Source organism: Gekko japonicus, unplaced genomic scaffold (genome assembly GCF_001447785.1).
Source record: "Gekko japonicus isolate JY-2015 unplaced genomic scaffold, Gekko_japonicus_V1.1 scaffold3035, whole genome shotgun sequence".
Taxonomy (NCBI): Eukaryota; Metazoa; Chordata; class Lepidosauria; order Squamata; family Gekkonidae; genus Gekko; species Gekko japonicus.
Window position 1 is genome coordinate 161711 of NW_015163179.1, and position 21994 is coordinate 183704.

At 47.6% G+C, this 21994-nt stretch overlaps 1 protein-coding gene across 1 annotated transcript in view; it reads left to right on the forward strand.

The window, feature by feature from the left end:
* Positions 1-21994, forward strand: part of BPIFB4 (BPI fold containing family B member 4) — a 31333-nt gene that overhangs the window by 5018 nt on the left and 4321 nt on the right. Inside the window, exons 4-12 of the mRNA XM_015407105.1 lie at positions 8404-8547; positions 9997-10057; positions 11512-11572; positions 13551-13642; positions 15353-15574; positions 17575-17628; positions 18263-18433; positions 18688-18755; positions 21857-21899. Coding sequence (XP_015262591.1) covers positions 8404-8547; positions 9997-10057; positions 11512-11572; positions 13551-13642; positions 15353-15574; positions 17575-17628; positions 18263-18433; positions 18688-18755; positions 21857-21899 — 916 coding nt within the window. The remainder of the gene's footprint in view (positions 1-8403; positions 8548-9996; positions 10058-11511; positions 11573-13550; positions 13643-15352; positions 15575-17574; positions 17629-18262; positions 18434-18687; positions 18756-21856; positions 21900-21994) is intronic.

Genomic DNA, 21994 nt, shown 5'->3' on the forward strand with positions numbered 1-21994 from the left:
TCTCCCTCTCTCTCTCTCTCTCTCTCTCTCTCTCTCTTATTCAGTTTATATCCCACCCTCCCTGCCAAGACAGGCTCAGGGCGGCTCACACAAATACATAATAATATCATAAACATAATATAAATAATCATTTAAAATCCTCATAAAACATTGAAACATATTAACAAAACATTGAAATAGAGTTGATGAGAGCGAGATTATTTATAAAACGGCTTGGGAATCATATATTCCAGTGATGCTCACACTACCTCCGTTCTCCAACTATTACGCAGCGGTCAGGTGATAAGCCAAGCACAGGCTGGAATAAGGATGGTAAAGCCAAGGCACAGGGACACTCCTCGGTGTATAGCGCGGGTCCTTAATCGGCGGCCTGGCGGAAGAGCTCTGTCTTGCAGGCCCTGTGGAACTGTAAAAGGTCCCGCAGGGCCCTGATCTCCTCCGGGAGCTCCTTCCACCAGTATGGAGCCACCACCGAGAAGGTCCTGGCCCTGGTAGTCGCCGGCCTGGCATCTTTGGGGCCTGGGAGGGCCAGCCAATATTGGGCCCCTAAATGCAGTGCTCTCTGGGGAATACATGGGGAAAGGCGGTCCCTTCTGGCCGCGTCCATCACACCGTGCCAGAATTCTAAAGGTGCCTGCAGGCTCAAAGAGGTTGGACAGGATTCTCTTTTCTTGTTTGTATGTTTGTAAAAATAAAAATTATATTATAAAAGGGGGGGAGGGTTGGGGAGCCCTGCACAGGAGCAGTCGATAATAACTGAGCTGCTGAAATGCAGACCATAAAGCACCTACAATGCCTGGGTAAAAAGTAAATGTTTTGGCCTGGCTCCTAAAAGACATCAAGGTAGGCACCAGGTGAGGCCCAAGGGGGAGGGTGTTCTAAAAGAGAGGTGCAACCACTGAAAAAGCCCTGTCTCTGGCTGCCACCCACCTCAACAGGCAGAATGAACAGGGTTTGGAGGTGGATCTTACACACAGGAAGAAGATCACACACAAAGCTGGCTTCTACTGAATTGGACCCTTGGTCCATCAAGGTCAGAATTATCTACTCAAGACTGGCAGCAGCTCTCCAGGGTCTCAGGCGGAGGTCTTTCCCCATCACCTCCTGCCTGGTCCTTTTAGCTGGAGATGCCGGGGATTGAACCCAGGACCTTCTGCATGCCAAGCTGAGGCTCTGCCACTGAGCCACAGCCCCTCTCCATGGCTCTCCATGGTCTCAGGCAAAGGACTTCCACTTCAACTATTGCCTGGCCCATTTTAGCTGGAGATGCTGGGGATTGAACCTGGGACTTACTGCATGCCAAGCAGGTGCTCAGCCATTGAGCCATGGCCCCTCCACAGGGGAGGTTGGGCAGAATGGGAGGAGAAGGAGATGGTCCTTCAGGATACCTGAGCCCCACACAGTGTAGGGCCTTAAAGATAAGAGCCAGCTCTCTGAACCATGCCCAGAAACAAATGGGCAGCCAGTGCCGATCCTTCAGCAGGGAAGTGACATGATCCCGGAAATCAAACCCAGACAATACTTGGCCACTGCAAGAGGGTTTTTCTACGTAGGCAACAGAGCAGATGATTCACAAAGTTAGTTAGTTCAGTTATTGGGGACTGTGGTCCAGACTACCATGTTTAGCTTGCTGACACTGGGACCCTGCTACGTAATTGTTGCATCGTTTCGGAAGTAACCCTGAGCAAGTCTACTCAGGATCCTACTCAGGCGTATTCAATGGGACCTACTCCCAGTACAGCATTCTTTGAGTAGCACCGTGTTCATGTATCATGATGACAGATCAAGATGGGAGGGCTCCTGCTGGCAGCTCCATTGCCCACTGACTCTCGGAGCAGCTGCAGGAATTATTTTTTTTTTAACATCACTTCTGAGTACAACCTGGAAGAAATAGTGGGCAGCTCTAGGAATCATAGAGCTTCCAGAAATTCCTACAGCTACCCTTTGTCACTTCCAAGCTGTATGTTAGCTATGTCTTGCCTATCCCCCATGTCCCTTGCCCCAGCCCTCCTGCCAGTTGCCAGGCTTAGCCTATTAACCCTATAATGAGAGCCAGTTTGGTGTCGTGGTTAAGTGTGCGGACTGGGAGAATGGGGTTTGATTCCCCACTCCTCCACTTGCACCTGCTTTTTTTTTTTTAAGCCCCAGGAGGGGATTTTTTTATTTTTTTAATACTACAAAAACTACCCAGAAAAAATAGGAAAAAGGGTAACTAGAACTAGGGAGAAAGAAAAGCAACTCACACTACACTAAATACCCAAGGTTAGGAGATCATTCCCTGTTAAGCTTCTGTTAGTAATAAAAAAAAAGAAAAGCTGTTAATAAACAATATACTTTGTGAGAACCTGTCTTTCTAAGCTTATATGTTAGTTTGTTTGTTACTTGTTATGAGAAGATTTCCCGAGCATTTCCTCCAGCTTGCTTCAAAAAGGCAATTTTCAGAGTCCTTCCGCCTTTACATCTACACTAAGACTCTCTAAAATTTTAATAACTTCTTAGACGTTCACTCCAGATTCTTCAGCCCAGTCTTCCTCCATCTTCAAAGGGATAAAACTGCCAATCTTGAGCCTCTTCCTCTCTGGTCTCGCCCTCGGGGCCCAGTGGCACCTCAAAAGTTTCTTGATTGTGAAGGCGAATTCAAGCTCTTTTCTCTCAGCAGGATTTAAGGTGACACTTTCTGAGAACACTTGCAAGGAAGGAATTAAGTCCTTGTAAATCTTTCCTGTTTCTCTTGTACTTTTCCTCCTTTTCTCATTGAAATCGCTGTTTAATTTAGTGTCAATTTCTTTCGCTTTAAAAGCCCCCAATTCCATTTTTTCTACTATCGTTGCCAACTGGAGCTGCCGGGACACAAATTGTTGATTTATCTTGGCAAGCTGACGGTTAATACCAACAAGTTGCTCCAGAATCGGCTTGGTGGCTTCCGCTATAAGTGCAATAACATCTACTTCCCTTCTTCTCGGAGTTGTTTCTGCCAACTTTTTTGGAGTGTCCTCCATTTTAACGTTTTATTTTCAATATAAAATCACTTTCTCCCCAGCTCTGAAAATCGCTTTACTGGTACAATCCACAATGGTCTTAAGTCACTCTGGTACTTCTTATATCTTGTCCATACCATATACAAAGCTTTTCTCACCAAGTGAAGTTTAAAAAAACTGTCCATTTTTATCTTGTCATACCATAAATATGCATGCCAGCCAAATCTACAATCATGCCCTTCCAACCCCAACAATCTGTCATTTTCAAGCTTCACCCATTGATCCATCCATGTTAGACAAACCGCTTCATAATATAGTCTAAGATTTGGCATTTGTAGACCTCCTCTTTCTTTGGCATCACAAAGTATTTTCATTTTGATCCTTGGTTTCTTGCCTGCCCAAACAAATTTTGACAACTCTTGTTGCCACTTGGCCAACAAATCCGTTTTATGCAGAATTGGTATTGTTTGGAACAGGAACATCAAACGTGGTAGGACATTCATTTTTATAACTGCTATTCTTCCCATCAGTGATAAGTTCATTTTCTCCCATTTCTTAAAGTCTTGAGTCAGCTTAATCCATAATTTCTCATAATTATTCTTATATAGGTCTATATTTTTTGCCGTTAATTCAATTCCAAGGTATTTTGTTTTTTTAACTACTTCACATTGTACCAGTTCTTGTAGTTCCACTTGTTTTTGTTTGATCATGTTTTTACATATAAGTTTTGTTTTATTCTTATTTACGTAAAAGCCGGCCAATTCTCCAAACTCCTTTATTTTTTGAAAAAGCAATGTCAATTTTTCTGTTGGGTTCTCCACTATAAACATTACATCGTCTGCAAATGCTCGATATTTGTATTGGTGTCCTTTATGTGTCAAGCCCTTTATTTCTTGATCGTACTGTATTTTTTGTAAAAGTATTTCCAATACCCAGATAAATAATAACGGTGATAACGGACAACCTTGCCTTGTTCCTTTCTGTACTTTGAAGTTATCTGTCAGTTCTTTATTCTTCTATAAGAGATATACCAGTCACTCACTGGTGTTGTTAAATAATAAAGTCTTTATTTAGGATATTTCTAGGCAACCTCTTCAGAGTTTTGCTTGGGGTAGCTTACAATTAAAACAACATAACAAAACAAGCCATTAAACTGGATAATCATATGGATTGGATAAACATATAGAACAGAGGTCCATGAATGGCCATTAGCCACAATGTGTCCATGGGGTCGCAAAGAGTTGGACTCAACTGTGCGACTGAACACCAACAAAATAGATGGAACACTATGTCTGGGGCAGTGATGCTCTGTATTCTTGGTGCTTGGGGGGCAACAGTGGGAGGCCTTCTCGAGTTCTGTCCTTGCTGGTGGACCTCCTGATGGCACTTGGGTTTTAGCCACTGTATGACACAGAGTGTTGGACTAGATGGGCCATTGGTCTGATCCAACATGGCTTCTGTTATGTTATGTGTTAGCCTGTTTGTAGCAGCAGAAAAGAGCAAGCGTCTAGGAGCACCTGAAAGACTTTGGGGCATCATGTGACATGTTAATTTGCTGTTACGTCCCTGTCTATAAGTCTGAACCTTACCTACCATTCCAATGTATTTGAAAAAGTGTGCCTTGTACACGAAAGCTCATGCCCTGAGTAAACCTTTGTAGACTCTACAACAGCTCATATTGTGCTATGATTGACAACTCTGGGTTGAGAAGTACCTGGAGATTTGGGGGGTAGAGCCTGGGGAGGGTGGGGTTTAGGGAAGGGGAGGGGCCTCAGTGAGCCATAATGCCACAGAGTCCACCCTCCAAAGCAGCCATTTTCTCCAGGGCTCCTGATCTCTGTCACTTGGAGGTCAGTTGTAATTCTGGGAGACATTCCAAAAACTCCAGAAACTATTCTCCTTAACTTATGGGATATTCCAAGAATCCTTAAACCATGTAAAGGATTGCTTATGATAATGTTAACACTTGCTAAATGTCTTAAAGCTGTATGTTGGAAAGAACATAAGAACATCAGAGACGCCAATGTTGGATCAGGCCAGTGAACCCTCCAGCCCGACACTCTGCGTCACACAGTGGCCAAAAACACCAGGGGCCATCAGGAGGTCCAGCAGTGGAGCTAAAACACTAGGAGCCCTCCCACTGTTGCCCCCCTCCCAAGCACCAAGAAGACAGAGCCTCACTTGCACCAGACATAAGAACATAAGAGAAGGCAATGTTGGATGAGGCCAATAGCCAATCTAGTCCAACACTCTGTCACACAGTCAAAAATACCAGGTGCCATCAGGAGGTCCAGCAGTGGGGCCAGAACACTAGGAGCCCTCCCACTGTTGCCCCCCCCCCAAGCACCAAGAATACAGAGCATCCCTTGCCCCAGACATAAGAACATAAGAGAAGCCAATGTTGGATGAGGCCAATAGCCAATCTAGCCCAACTCTCTGTCACACAGTGGCCAAAAATACCAGGAGCCGTCAGGAGGCCCAGCAGTGGGGCCAGGACACTAGAAGCCCTCCCACTAGGAGCCCCCCCAAGCACCAAGAATACAGAGCATCCCTTGCCCCAGACATAAGAACATAAGAGAAGGCAATGTTGGATGAGGCCAATGGCCAATCTAGTCCAACACTCTGTGTCACACAGTGGCCAAAAATACCAGGTGCCATCAGGAGGTCCCGCAGTGGGGCCAGGACACTAGAAGCCCTCCCACTGTTGCCCCCAAGAATACAGAGCATCACTTGCCCCAGACTGAGAGATCCTATCTATACCTTGTGGCTGATAGCCACCAATGGACCTCTGCTCCATATGCTTATCTAATTCTATCTTGAAGCTGTCCATGCTTGTAGCCGCCACCACCTCCTGTGGCAGTGTATTCCATGTGTTAATCACTCTTTGGGTGAAGAAGTACAAAATTGTCCCTAATATACAGAACTGGCACAACGAACTCAGAGAATATTGTAATCTTGAGAAAGTCTCTGATAGTATTACGGACTCAGAAAATACATTGTATCACACTGGAATGTCTGAAAAATAGTCTCTTATTCTAGATAAGATACGGACAGAATTTGCAGGTTGTACTTCTTAATTATAATAACTATTCCTCCACCACTATTCCAACACCGTTATCTTCCACCACCGCACCTTTACCACCACTTGTATGGGCATCATTGGGTGCGAGACGTTCCTGGATGATGTATGCGCTGTTGGGATGCATGTTGTTGGTCTGGTATAAATAACGCCAGAGCCCCATCTTGCCATTAATGAACTATGTGACCTTTAGAGCACCAAGATTTTAGCGTATGGTATTGTATTATACTGTTTTATTCTGTTTTTATTGTTTTAACTCTGGCTTTCATGCCCTGTTGTTAGCCGCCCTGAGCCTTTTTTTTTGGGGGGGGGCAGGATATAAATCCAAAAATAAATAAATAAATAAATAAATTGTTTCTTCTGTTCTAGTTCCCGATGAATTCTGATTTTTTGGCACTTACAGTCAGAAGTGGTTAGATCATCATATGCTGAAGTTATTCCCTTCCTAATGTATTAAACGTCATTTATACAATCTTAACGTTGTAAAAATATATATGATACTGTGTATAATAGATATATGTTTAGGGTAGATCTATTTTGTGCTTTTCATTTTTATTTTTTCCCCTATAGTATTAGTATAGATGTTGGTGTCAAGTATTACCAAACATAGGTTCGCCAAAGTAATACATCAAAGGGCAGGTTTACATTATGTTCAGACATTCAAACAGCACCGTGTCAGGTTCACATCGACTAGTCCCAGGGGACTCAAGTAATTTACCCCTATGGAATACAATCTTTTTCAAGGACAGTGGTGTACGTACAGGACGTAAGGTGCAATAGATTCTCTTTGTGAGTATAAAACTCTTAAGATAGCAGCATATTTTCTACGGTCCCATCGGAACCCTTGAGGCAAACATAACAACTTATTTAGGAGAACATATATCTCTCAAGTTCTATCTTGCGGCTGCCCGATGGAACTTGAGAGATATGTTGCAGCTGCCCGATAGAACATAAGAACATAAGAACATAAGAGACGCCAATGTTGGATCAGGCCAAAGGCCCATCCAGTCCAACACTCTGTGTCACACAGTGGCCAGAAATCCCAGTGCCATCAGGAGGTCCAGCAGTGGGGCCAGGACATTAGAAGCCCTCCCACTGTTGACCCCCCCCCCAAGCACCAAGAAGACAGAGCATCACTTGCCCCAGAGCCCCTACCTATACCTTGTGGCTAATAGCCACTGATGGACCTCTGCTCCATATGCTTATCTAATTCCCTTTTGAAGCCGTCCATGCTTGTAGCGCCCACCACTTCCTGTGGCAGTGAATTCCATGTGTTAATCGCTCTTTGGGTGAAGAAGTACTTCCTTTTATCCGTTCTAACCCGACCGCTCTGCAGTTTCATGGAGTGCCCACGAGTTCTCGTATTGTGAGAAAGGGAGAAAAGTACCTCTTTCTTTACCTGCTCTTTCCCATGCATAATCTTATAAACCTCGATCATGTCACCCCTCAGTCGTCTTTTCTCCAAGCTAAAGAGCCCTAAGCGCTTTAACCTTTCCTCATAGGGAAAGTGTTCCAACCCTTTTATCATTCGAGTTGCCCTTTTCTGCACTTTTTCCAAAGCTATAATATCCTTTTTAAGGTGTGGTGCCCAGAACTGCACACAGTATTCCAAATGAGGTCTCACCATTGATTTATATAGGGGCATTATTATATTGGCTGATCTGTTTTCAATACCCTTCCTAATAATCCCCAGCATAGCATTGGCCTTCTTTATTGCAGTCACACACTGTCTCGACATTTTCAGTGAGTTATCCACTACAACTCCAAGATCTCTCTCTTGCTCAGTCTCTGCCAGTTCAGAACTTGAGAGATATGTTGCGGCTGCCCGATAGAACTTGAGAGACATGTCGCGGCTGCCCGATAGAACTTGAGAGATATGTTGCAGCTGCCCGATAGAACTTGAGAGATATGTTGCAGCTGCCCGATAGAACTTGAGAGACATGTTGCAGCTGCCCGATAGAACTTGAGAGATATGTTGCAGCTGCCCGATAGAACTTGAGAGATATGTTGCAGCTGCCCGATAGAACTTGAGAGCTATGTCGCGGCTGCCCGATAGAACTTGAGAGACATGTCGCGGCTGCCCGATAGAACTTGAGAGACATGTTGCAGCTGCCCGATAGAACTTGAGAGATATGTTGCAGCTGCCCGATAGAACTTGAGAGATATGTTGCAGCTGCCTGATAGAACTTGAGAGATATGTTGCAGCTGCCCGATTGAACTTGAGAGCTATGTCGCGGCTGCCTGATATATATTTGTCGATATCTTCCTAACACTGTGACCCTCAGTTCTTGTACTACCCACCTTGAGACTGGCAAAACTAGATTGCGCCCTCTCCTTCTCCCGCAGTCTCCTTGGGCTGCTCGACGTCGGAGTGGAAGTAAACGTCACCGCGATCGTTCGGCTGACAATGGATGGCACCGGCTACCCCAAGCTGGTGATCGACCACTGCGATACCCTTCTCGGAGGGATCAAGATCCGACTTCTCAGAGGGTGAGTGCTGGCCCAGCAGAGTTTTATACGTGGGCCAGCGGAAACTGGGTCCCATTCCCTGAAGTGTTATGGGCATACCGGATTGGCTCAAGAAGGCCTAGCATTCTTTGACTCAATCCTTTAAAAATGTCCGATACACTCAACCCATTCTGCAATGCAAATGATAGCCCTGGGACAGTTTAGAGCAGAGGTCTCCAACAGGGTGCCCGTGGGTGCCAAGCCACCTGCCAACTCCTTTCCTGGTGCCCTTCAAATGTTTTTAGAAAGTGGGTGGGGCCAAGTGGGGCTTCTGATTGGCTGAGCAGTTTTTTTAAAAAAAAATGCTTTGGCTGTAGCTGCCACCGAAGCTCAAAGAGCTTTACCATGTGACTGAATTTAAGCTGTGTGTGTACAAGAAGTGTGGTGTTGTGGTTAGAGTGCTGGACTAGGATCTGGGAGAGCCAGGTTCGAATCGCCACTCTCCCATGAGTGACCTTGGGCCAGTCACCTTCTCTCAGCCTGTCCTACCTCACAGGGTTGTTGTGAGGGTAAAATGGAGGAGAGGAGGAGGATGTAAGTCGCTTTGGGTCCCCACTGGGGAGAAAGGCAGGATATAAACAAAGTAAATAAAATAAAATATTTTAAAATAATATTTAAAAGAGCGGCTGCCTGAAATGTTGAAGAGTTACTAGTCGACTTAGGTGTGTCCTTACTCTGTGACATTTTGTGGCTTGTTGTACCTCCTGCAGCAGCCATTTTTGTGGGTCACTCCGCCTCCTGCAGGAGCCATTTTGTGGTTGACTCCGCCTCCTGCAGCAGCTATTTTGTGGCTCACTCCGCCTCCTGCAGCAGCCATTTTGTGGTTGACTCTGCCTCCTGCAGCAGCCATTTTGTGGTTGACTCCGCCTCCTGCAGCAGCCATTTTGTGGCTCACTCCCCCTCATGCAGCAGCCATTTTGTGGTTGACTCTGCCTCCTGCAGCAGCCATTTTGTGGTTGACTCTGCCTCCTGCAGCAGCCATTTTGTGGTTGACTCCACCTCCCACAGCAGCCATTTCGTGGTTGGCGCCAGCTCTTGCAGCAGCCGTTTTGTGGTTGACTCCACCTCCCACAGCAGCCATTTCGTGGTTGGCTCCAGCTCCCACAGCAGCCATGTTGTGGTTGGCTCCACCTCCCGCAGCAACTCTTTTGCGATTAAAAAAATTTGAGGGGAAAACAAAGAGTTTTCCCCTCAAATGGCTGCCATTTGAGGGGAAAACTCTTTGTTTCCCCCTCAAATGGCGTCGCCCCGCCCCCAGCGTGTGACATCACTTCCGGGTGACGCACGCGCAGGGCTGGGGTTTCCCCCGGGCCCCAATTCCGTGGGAGCGGGAATCGGGGCTCAAAACTGGGGGGAATTCCGCCCCCCGGGGGGATTTGGGACCCCTACCCTCTGCAGCATTTTAAAAATTGTTCTGTCTTTTCTCCCCAGCCTGCTTCCAATTGTGGATAATCTACTGGCTCGGGTTCTTAGCAGACTTCTCCCAGAACTGGTAAGTGACGAGACTGCAGCCGGATGAAGAAGAAGGAACAAATTGGTGTAGAGGGCAATGGAATCTTTAATAATTATACAACCCCTAAGTGTTTTGCATGCAGCTTCCTCAGGGGGGATCTTGTTGTTGTTGTTGTTCAGTCGCACAGTTGAGTCCGACTCTTTGCGACCCCATGGACCATATCATGCCAGGCCTTCCGGTCTTCCGCCGTCCTCTGAAGTCCTCTGAAGGGGGGATCTAATACAATAATAAAAAACAGGTTATATTCGATACATGATTTTTTAAAAAAAAATGATAAAACACAGGACAATTTCCCAGAGCATGTACAGAGTGCAAATGCTCACTCTAAGCTGTGGAGTCTTGTGCGCAAAAATTCAACTTTGTGAGCTACTGGCATCAAAGTTGTGAGCGAGCCATTTCGCTGCTGCATCAATTAGTTTGCTCTGGAGTCGTCCTTCCTGAGCTAAGTCAAAAATGTGTGAGCTGGAAGCCAAAAAACCGTGAGCTAGCTCACCCTAACTCAGCTTAGAGGGAACACTGAGCGCAATTCATAATTAGTTGTTGATATTAAGAAAACTGAACCAACATTAATATATGTTAAAAAGTAAAGGTAAAGGTTCCCTTGCTCGAAAGCCAGTCGCGTCCAACTCTAGGGTTGCGGTGCTCATCTCCGTTTCCAAGCCAAAGAGCCAGCGCTGTCCGAAGACGTTTCCGTGGTCATGTGGCCGGCATGACTAAACACCAAGGCGCACGGAATGCTGTTCCCTTCCCACCGAAGTGGTACCTATTTATCTACTTGCAATTTCTTGCTTTTGAACTGCTAGGTTGGCAGGATCATATATGTTACGTAATACATATTTACAAAGGAATCACAATTTAAAAAAGAGAAGGCTTCGAGGGGACAGGATTGCAGTCTTCAAGTATTTGAAGGGCTGTCATGTAGAAGACGGAGCGGATCTATTATCTCTTGCTCCGGATCGCAAGACTAGATCGAATGGGTGGAAATGACAAGGGAGTCGTTACTGGCTAAATATCAGGAGAAACTTCCTCACTGTAAGAGTGGCTGAGCAATGGAACAGACTGCCTTGGGAGGTGGTGGAGGCTCCTTCGTTGGACATTTTCAAACGGAGGCTGGTTGACCCTCTTTTGGGTATGTTGTAGGGCTCTCTTTCGGCTATGCTCCTGCAGAGTGCCGGGGGTTGGACTAGATGACCTGCAAGGCCCCTTCCAACTCTACCAGTCTATGATTCTATGATTTTGGTGGGAGGCTTCCCCACAACGGTCTTTGCTTAAAAGGCAGGGAGGGGATGGAAAGGGGAGGGGGCTTGACGCAGTGGTGGAAGGGGAAGGGGGACAGGCAGAGACGGGCAGGGGGCTCTGTGGGTTTTGTGAATCTGCCTCCTGATCTGTTGCCACGAAAGTCCCACTTGAAGGGTGATTTTTCTCCTCCCCAGCTTTGTCCCGTCTTAGACGTGGTCCTGGGCCTTGTGAACGATCAGCTGGGCCTTGTGAACTGTAAGCGCTCCATCGATTTATTCTTCCAAATAGTTGGCAATGACAAGGTGACGATCGCATTCTGGCTGAGAGGGTAAGGATTGCCAACCCCCAGGTGCTACCTGGAGGTCTCCCAGCATTCCAGCTCATCTCAAGACAACCGAGTTCAGTTCCTCGGGGGGGGGGTGTGTGTGGCAGCTTTCAAGGGTGGGATCTATGGTATTCCACTCCACCCATGTCCCTCCCCTGGCGCCATCCCCTAAGTCTCCAGGAATTTCCTAACCCAGAGTTGGCAACTGATTAAAGTAGGGTCGTTCCAGCCCTCCTGTTATGAAAATTGTTTGTCGCCTGTAGTTTTGGGGAAGGTATAACAAATAGAGACCCCCCACCCACCCCAGATAAAGACCAACCAGGCCCAGGGTTGCCAGCTCTGGATTGGGAAGTACATGGAGATTTGGGGGGTGGAGCTGAAAGTGGGCGGGGTTTGGGGCGGGGAGGGACCTCAGCAGGGTATAATGCCACTGAGTCCGCCCTCCAAAGCAGTCATTTTCTCCAGGGCCACTGATCTTGGTTGTCTAGAGATCAGGCATAATAGCAGGAGATCCCCAGGTGCCACCTGGAGGTTGGCAACCATAACTAGGCCCCTTATCAGAGCCAGTTTGGTGTAGTGGTTAGGAGCGCGGACTCTAACCTGGGAGAGCCGGGTTTGATTCCCCACTCCTCCACATGCAGTTGCTGGTGTGACCTTGGGTCAGTCACAAGATCTCTCAGAGCTGTTCTCTCAGGAGCAGTCCTCGAGGGAGCTCTCTCAGCCCCGCCTACCTCACAGGCAATGCTCCCTCTAAGCTGTGGAGTCTTGTGAGCAAAAATCCTACTTTGTGAGCGACTGTCATTAAAGTTGTGAGCGAGCGATTTGGCTGCTGCATAAGTTAGTTTGCTCTGGAGCCCCGTCCTTCCTGAGCGAAGACAGAAATGTGTGAGCTGGAGGCTAAAGAACTGTGAGCTAGCTCACACTTTCTCAGCTTAGAGGGAACACTGCTCGCAGGGTGTCTGTTGTGGGGAGGGGGAAGGGAAAGGAGCTTGTGAGCCGCTCTGAGACTCCTTCGGGTAGTGAAGAGTGGGGGATAAATCCAATCTCCTCCTCCTCCTCCTCCCCTCTTCTTTTTCTTCTTCTTTTTCTTCTTCTTCTTCTTCTTCTTCTTCTTCTTCTTCTTCTTCTTCTTCTTCTTCTCATGTGACTTTAGGCATAAAAGTCAACATTTGGATTAGGGTTTCCAGGTCCCACCTGGCCACTGGTAGGGGATTGGGAGGGGTCAGGTTGCCAGATCCAGGTTGGAAAACTCCTGGAGATTTGGGGGTGGAGCCTGGGGAGAATAGTGGGGCACCATGCCATAGAGCCCACCCTCCAAAGCAGCCATTTTCTTCAGGGAAAAATGATTTCTGGAAATAAGCTGTAATCCCAGGGGATCCCCAGGTCCCACCTGGAGGCTGGCATCCCTGATTTGCATACAGCTTGTCCTCAGGGCTAAGGACCAGGGCTCTGTTTGTAGAAAAAGCCCAGCAGGAACTCATTAGCATAATAGGCCACACCCAACAGCAGGAACTCATTAGCATATTAGGCCACACCCATGACACCACAGCTCATTGGCATTATAGGCCACACACCCCATGTTACCAGAAGTGTGCTCATCCAGCCACACCCACCTTTTGCTTCTTATTCTGTTTACTTTGTTTATTGTCAAAACCCAGGGCCTTTTTTTGTAGCAGGAACTCCTTTGCATGTTAGGCCACACACCCCTAATGTAGCCAATCCTAATGAGTTCCTGCTGTTGGGTGTGGCCTATTATGCTAATGAGTTCCTGCTGGGCGTGGCCAACTCGGGAGCCAGCCGGAACTCGGGGGCACCCCATAGTTGCCCTTGGTTTCCATGAGTTGGGAGAGCAAAGAAGAAAAGCCAGAGAGTCTCTAAGCCCTGATTTCTGTGTCTCCATCTGTACAGCTCTGGTCCCGCTGGGTATCTTGGGGAGTGTCCAATACACGGTCTCCAGTCTCCCGCTGGTCACGGGGCACTTCTTGGAAATTGATTTAAACGTAAGTCCAATTTTATTTTTATTTTTTGTCTTTGCTCCAAAATGAAAATATGAGTCTTGCCACTTCGATAGACTTTATTTGGTCTGGGTCACCGCCGGCTGTCACAAGCAAGACTCCAGAAAAGAGTTATTTGGGGTGTCTATGGGTATGAACCAACTTCTACCAGGGCGGCAGGAGGTAGGTTTGAATTGAGCTTTTCTAGGCTTGTTTGGCTTGAAACAATCCGAGAGGGAGGTTAAGTGGAGACCAGTTGTTCTTTGTGTGTGTGGAATGGCAGACAAGGGCGGATCCCGTCTGTTTCCTCACAGTTTTTCCACGGCCACGTGAGGTGGTTAATCTCCCTCCACACTGCATGCCACTTTCACTTTCTTCGCTCATCGGTTTTACGGTATCTTCTGCAAAGATTTATGGCCGTCAGGAGTGACTTCGCGGTCAGTGCAGTGTTGCCCCAGGGAATCCAAATGTGGTTTTGAGTGGCACCTTTTCCTTCCTCCGCTTCCGATTCGAAGGGAACAATACGCAGACAATTTGATCTCTGTCAGTTTCCCCGCCCCTGTTTCCCCCTCTGTATTTATCACCTTGACATGAATTACTTGACTCAGGCAGCTAATGACCGCTGAGGCAAGTCCTGACACAGGAAAATCTGCATACCAGATTGAATGAAAACAGATACTCCGAGGCAAGGGGGAACCAGGGCCAATGCAGTTAGGATGGATGAGCTGACGATCCACGAAGGACTGTCTAGGGCAGGGAATCCCAGTCTGTGCTGTAATAAACCTGAGGGCCAAACTAGATGCGATGGCGGCCACCCCTGGTTACCAACAACACTTTAGGGGACAATTGAGCCATTTAAAAAACTGCTGGCCTCATGGCACTTTTTCTTCTTCTTCCCCAAAACAATTTATTAGGATATATTATTAAGTCAAATACACATCATATTACTAATTGTTATACATCCTTTCTCCCATTATCCCACCCCCTCTGGCTTCCCACAGTCCTCCAACCTCCAGCCCATTCCTTAAATTTTCTTTATTTCCCCCTTATCCTTCAACCATAGTCTACCGGTAACACTTCCTTCTACTATTATTTTCTTATAATGAACTTTCTTCTAATAACATTAACTTTTCAATAATTGTCAAAGCAAATTAAATTGTCCTTTACATCCCAATATTTCTCTAAGTAATCTTTAAAATCTTTCCAGTCTGCATAACATTCTTCTGCTTCAAGATTCTTAACTTTCCTTGTCATTTTGTCCATTTCAACCATAAATAGTAATTTCTTTATCCAGTCCCCGATTTCCGGAGTTCTGTCTTGTTTCCAGCATTGAGATGGGGCCCAGGAACGTGGGGGGAGGGTTGCTGCCATAGGTGACATCATGACATCACGTTCGGGGGAAAGCTCAAAATGACGTTCGTCCTCCTTAGGGATCACTGGAAACTCTATGCTAAAACCACAGAGTTGTCAGTGAGTCCTAGAGGGGACTGATGTCACTTCCAGGTTTCCCTGGGAAGGGATCTCATAACTTTTGTGGTTGCGCCCGAGACACTGTGTCAGAATTCCAAAGGTGCCCACAGGGTCAAAAAGGTAGGGGATCGTGGGATTACCCTGCCCAAAACTAGACTCCTATCACTAGACAGGCTAGAGGCAAAGATGGACGTCTTCTCCCAGCATTCTTTGCAACTTCTAATTACCTCCCCCTCTTTCTTCTAGACTGTTGTGGGGCAGGTGGCTGGGCCCCTCCTTGACTACCCCTTGGGCAAGCCAGCAGCCGTGTCCATGCCGCCGAGGGGCCCGGCTCCTCCAATGCCCCCCATGCCCCCCATGGCTGATACATCAAATTCCCAGCTGGGACTCTCAGTCAACTTCCTCAGCTCAGTGCTGGCTGTCCTGCAGAAGCAAGGGGCCCTGGACATCGACATCTCTGACGGGATGGTGAGTAGCAAAGCTCATGCTGTGGGCGGGGCCTGTGAACTCAGGACGGGAAGAAGGGGGGAGACGGGAGGACAGGGAAAGGCTGGTGTCGTGGCGAAGTGCGCGGACTCTAATCTGGGAGAACCGGGTTTGATTCCCCCACTCCTCCACTTGCAGCTGCTGGATTGACCTCGGGCAAGCCGTAGTTCTGACAAGAGCTGTTCTCTCAAGGGCAGTTCTGGAAAGAGCTCTCTCAGCCCCGCCTACCTCACAGGGTGTCCATTGTGGGGAGGGGAAGGGAAAGGAGATTGTAAGCTACTCTGAGGGCAGGTTGGGGTCTAAATCCAATCTCCTCCTCCTTCTCCTCCTTCTAGCAATGACACTTTTGATTTCGGCTCTGCTCCTGCAGAGTGCAGGGGGTTGGACTAGATGACCTGCAAGGTCCCTTCAAACTCTAACATTCTATGATTCTTTGATTTGTATCTGAAGTCAAGGCATGATGGCTTAGCACCAGCCTGTCCTCAGTACTAGAAAGAGAGATTCCGAGTCTCACCTGTGTGGTGTCTAAGTGTGGTAGCATTCATCATATGCTCAAAAGCACTTGCGTTTTTTGATGCACAGGACCCAGGTCACAGTCCTGGGGTTCAATGGCTCAGTCTCAGTTATGGTACATCCTGGTTTAGATTAAGCTGGGAAGGGGCTGTGAGGGGAATGATTGTGGCACAGTGGCAGAGCATCAGCTTGGCATGCAGAAGGCCCCAGGTTCAATCCCCGGCATCTCCAGTTAAAAAGGACCAGGCAGTAGGTGGTGTGAAAGACCTGTAACCTGAGACCCTGAAGAGCAGCTGCCAGTCTGAGTGGACAATACTGACCTCGATGGACTGAGGGTCTGATTTAGTAGAAGGCAGCCTCATGTGTGAGAACTTCTAGCATGTGTTATCCTGCTGTAACACAAAGCCTGCGCTGCTGGAATTAAGCTGAGGAACAACCTACGAAGGGCTAGGTTTCCCACGTGCATCCTTTGCACATTCCATGAAATAGCTGGTTTTCTTCTTCAGACCCTCTTCTTTGGGGAGGGGCTGTGGATCAGTGGCAGAGCCTCTGCCTGGCATGCAGAAGGTCCCAGGTTCAATCCCCGGCATCTCCAGTTAAAAGGACCAGGCAGGAGGTGATGGGAAAGACCTCCGCCTGAGACCCTGGGGAGCTGTAAAGAGGGGCCATGGCTCAGTGGTAGAGCTTCTGCGTGGCATGCAGAAGGTCCCAGGTTCAATCCCCGGCATCTCCAGTTAAAAAGGACCAGGCAGTAGGTGATGGGGAAAGACCTCTGCCTGAGACCCTGGAGAGCTATGGGAAGGGGCTGTGGCTCAGTGGAATAGCCTCTGCTTGGCATGCAGAAGGGCCCAGGTTCAATCCCTGGCAGCATCTCCAGTTAAACAGGTTAGGCAGCAGGCGATGTGAGAGATCTCTACCTGAGGTTCTGAAGAGCCACTGCCGGTCTGAGTAGACAAGACTGACTTTGACGGACCAAGGGTCTGACTCAATATAAGGCAGCTTCCTGTGGATACTTTTGAAGGAACCCGTGGCTCAGTGGCGGAGCCTCTGCTTGGCATGCAGAAGGGCCCAGGTTCAATCCCTGGCAGCATCTCCAGTTAAACAGGTTAGGCAGCAGGCGATGTGAGAGATCTCTACCTGAGGTTCTGAAGAGCCACTGCCGGTCTGAGTAGACAAGACTGACTTTGACGGACCAAGGTTCTGATTCAATATAAGGCAGCTTCCTGTGGATACTTTTGAAGGAACCCGTGGCTCAGTGGCGGAGCCTCTGCTTGGCATGCAGAAGGGCCCATTCTCAGTCCCGGGCATTGCCTGTTAAAGGATCTGGCAGTGGGTGATAGGAAAGACATCCGCCTGAGACCCCGGAGAGCCACTGCCAGTCTGAGTTGACAATATTGACCTTGATGGGTGAATGGTTTGATTCGGTGTAAGGCAGCTTCTAGTGTTCATGTGTCCTTTTTCTTCACTAGTTCCCTGAACTTCCTCCATTGACAACGTCAACTCTTGGGGCTTTGATTCCAGCGGTAAGTCTGCTCAGTGTGGGTGCCATCTGAACTTTGCAAGTAAGTGCCACACAGATGGACAACAAGCCCTGCTGCGAGATCTTCAGGTGGGGCACGGCTGGGCCCGGAGCTCGAGAATCCAGACAGCCTGTATCTGAGCAATTTGATCCTCTTGGGGCTGGGGGAGTATGAAGGCCCAGTTGCAGAACCCAGCCAGGATGGAGACGGAGATCCAACGTGGTGCCCACAGCTCTTGGCTTGGTGTGGCTGGCGAGACAAAGCTTAGCAGGCCGCCCATATGGGCCAATGCCATGTGCTTTGTGTTTGGTGTAGTGGTGTAGCCAGTGTAGTGGTTAAGAGCGTGGACTCTAATCTGGGAGAACCGGGTTTGATTCTTCAGACCTCCACATGCAGCTGCCGGTGTGACCTTGGGTCACTCACAAGTTCTCTCAGAGCTGTTCTCTCAAGAGCAGTCCTCAAGAGAGCTCTCTCAGGCCCACCTACCTCAGAAGGGTGTCTGTTGTGGGGAGGGGAAGGGAAAGGAGATTGTGAGCCACTCTGAGACTCCTTCGGGTAGTGAAGGGCGGGGTATAAATCCAATCTCCTCCTCCTCCTCTTTTTCTTCTTTTCCTTCCTCCCTTACGGCTACCTACAGGTGTTCCAGATGTTCCCAGAGCCACGGTCTCTCATTCTGAAGGTGTCCGTCGCTGATGTCCCCACAGTGAAACTGCAGAAAGACAAAGGCCTCATCCATCTCACCGCCACTGCCGAAGTGTTGGCGTCCAAGCCAAATGATGCTCACCAATCCCTCTGTGTCCTAAGCATTGTGAGTACTGTGATGTCTGGGTCAGGGATGTTGAGTGGCAACGTTCCTGTTTAGGGGCAGGGTTTCCTCTGTGGCGGGGGGGGGGAAGCCGCTGAAATCAGGGGACTCCACCCCACCCAGGCCTGGGGGCTGTCAGTTTGGTGTCGACTGCCGTTGCCTGGCTCAGCTTGTTCCTGGACAGCAATGGTCCACTGGCAACTTCCCCAGTCCGCCCTTGGACCTGATTGCAGACGTTTCCCCCTTTCTCACGATAGGACACGTCTTTGATGGCCAAGTTTTCCGTCGAAGACAACAAGCTGAAGATTGGCGTCGAGCTTGACAAGTGAGTACGATCCCCTCCTCCCCCAATACAAATCTTTATCCTCATCAGAGCCTTTTATCTAAGGGAATGCGCTGGAATGTCCAGAACCTCTTCGACAAAATTCTTTTTGAAAAGGTTGCTTAGAACAAAAAGGAATAATTTCAAAATTGTACGAGGCCTTAGCCTGTAAACAGTGGAACACATTCTCAGCGCGGCAACAGGCCTGGCACCAGGATTGCGAAATATCCTTAACTCAAGAGCAATGGGGAAAAATATGGTCAGCCAGTCTATCGGTGCGTTCAGATGGGGCATTTGCAACGGAATAGGTGCCGGTTGTAATCAGTGTACTTACCGGCGTTCACACGTAGAACATCTGCCTTCCGTCCCTAACCGTTGCAAAGAGCTTTACACCGTTGTATTCTGCCACTAGGTCCCCATGTGGTGGTATCCTGAGTACAACGGTTGTAATTGCTTTACCCCCGTCTGATCGCTCTCCACTGTTGCAGAGCCACTTCCGTTCAGAAGCCTGAGGCTTCCGATTTTCGGCCACCATTTTTTTAAAAAAAGTCGGCGATATGCGCTTGGGTGAAGCTTCGTCCTGGCGTTTGTTTGGTTTTTTTTTTAAAAAAGGTCCTTAGTCTAACGTTTTGGAGGAGTCCGGGACTTCAGGGAGGCCAGTTTGGTCTTTAAACTTTAAAGGTAAGTCCTTACCTTTAAAGTTTCAATGTAAGATGGTTTTTTTTACGCATGTGCAAAGATCGCCATTCTGTGGATGGCTGCCTATGCGCATGCTCAAACTGAGGTTTTTTTAAAAAAAGCCAACGCCCGCTGCATGTGAATGGGCATACAGCGATAGGATCCACAGTCAGGAGGTAAGTGTGATCGCGTTTCAGCCGGCATAAACAGCAACGGTTCCAACCGGAGCAGTTTAGGCCGGATGAAACGGCGCATCTGAACGCACCCTATGTGTCACTAAATTGTTGAATATCAGATTACAAAATTATAATGGTACATTACACCCCTAAAATTGTATCATTCAGGATCTATAAAAGACCCAAAGTGCTAGAATGTTTGAGGCCAAATGTGATCCCTATTTCACTGCTAGTGGTCCTGGCCAAGAGTTCAGGAATGTTGGTCTTCCATAGTTTTGAAAATGGAAGTGATATTAGGATTACCACTACCTAATAAGCCAGAGACTATATTGCTTAATCATTGGGAAAGCAATCAGTTTTCCTCTACTAAGAAAGAACTTATCTCACTAATGTTAATTGTTGCTAAAACATTGCTTGCAAAGATGTGGAAAACAGACAAAACCCCTACCGTACAACAGTGGTTCTTAAAGTTGTGGGACAAACTGGCTTCACAATTGTTATCAGTAGAAAATCCTACTAAGAAGGAATGCTTTGTTAAAAAAATGGTTTGTATTTTTTGAATATATTGCAAATGAGAAAGACAAAAGCAGTGCCTTACCTTCAAAATATGTTGATTTTGTATTCTTTTGAGAGGTTCCAGCTTATTGGATAACTGTTAATTTTTTTTCATTTTTGAAATGTTTATTAAGATCAAGTATAACGTATCAAAACATACAATAACTGCAAAACATTATGCAGAAGTCTTGAGAATCCGAAATGACAAACCTAACCCTAACCCTAACCGTTCATTTTTTAAGGAGTTTGTTGTTGAAATGGAGCTCAGTTTTGTAAAACATAAGAATATACTAGTTGGATTGTATTGTTTCTTTTGAAAATGTTAAAAATAAAGTTATTAAAAATGACTTTTCCTCTTGAGAGTTCCGGCGCCTCATTTTCCAGAAGAAAAAAAAAGCCCGGATCCTCATCCTTTGCTTCACACATTGGCCAAGGAGAAGTGCGAATCAGAATGTGCAGATTACCAACTCTGAGCTGGGAAATTGCTGGAGAGTTGGAGGTGGAACCTGGGGAAGGCAGGGCTTGGGGGAAAGGAGGGACCACAACGGGGTGGAATGCCCTAGAATCCACACAGACCCTCGTAGGCCAGTCCAGACGTGGTTGTCAACTCCATCTTGGGAAGTTCCTGGATATTGGAGGGTGGTGTTCAGAGCTTGAGTTTGAGGAGGGGGCTCAGCAGACATGTGCTGCCACAGAGTCCACCCTCCAAAGCAGCCATTTTCTCCAAGGCAACTGATCTCTGTGGTCCGGAGATGAGGTGGCAGAGCTTCAGGCTCATCCTGAAGGGTAGCCATCCTAGGTGGCAGAGACAGAGGGCCTCGTGCTTTGGGGGAGGCATTATTATTGTATCCTTATTTTTTATTACTCCTTTCTTTGTCTTTCTTGCTTTTATTGTTTTCAGGGCCGGATGGCTGGACTGTTGGTTTTTTTTATCAGTTTACTGCTGCATTTTGCTAATGTTTCAGTGGGCTTTGAAGCTTTGGTGTTTGATTCCCCACTCCTCCACTTGCACCTGCTGGATGACCTTGGGCAAGCCATAGTTCTGACAAGAGCTGTTCTCGGAAAAGAGCAGTTTCTGTCGGAGCTCTCTCAGCCCCACCTGCCTCACAGGGTGTCTGTTGTGGGAAGGGGAAGGGAAAGGAGATTGGAAGCCGCTCTGAGACTCCTTTGGGTAGTAAAGGGCGGAGTATAAATCCAATCCAGTTTGGTGTCGTGGTTAAGTGCACGGACTCTAATCTGGGAGAACTGGGTTTGATTCCCCACTCCTCCACGTACAGCTGCTTGATGACCCTGGGCAAGCCATAGTTCTGTCAGGGCTGTTCTTGAAAAAGATTCTGTCAGAGCTCTCTCGGCCCTGCCTACCTCACAGGGTGTCTGTTGTGGGGAGGGGAAGGGAAAGCAGTTTGTAAGCCGCTCTGAGACTCCTTTGGGTAGTGAAGGGCGGGGTATAAATCCAATCTCTTCTTCTTCTTTATATTTTTAGCCTGAGGCTAGAAGGTTTGTGGTTTGTTAAAGTTTTACTTTGTGCAAGCCACCCGGGGTACTTTGCTAAAGGAGTGGAAAATACAGTAAATAATAAAGGAATTAATTGCTTGCTACGGTCATAGACCAGCACTCCAGGCAGTGCTAGTCAACAGCCGAGTGCTGGATCTGTTTGACTCTCCTTCCCTTGAACCTTCCCTTTTGTTTCCACAGAACGCACATCACCGTGGCGTCTTCGTCCCTTGGGAAATTTGATGTAAGAATGCAAAATTAGGGATAAGTAGCAGACCTCTCTCCTTCCGTTCCTTTACCGTTCTGGATTTTCTGTCTGCGCTGCTTTTCACACCTCAT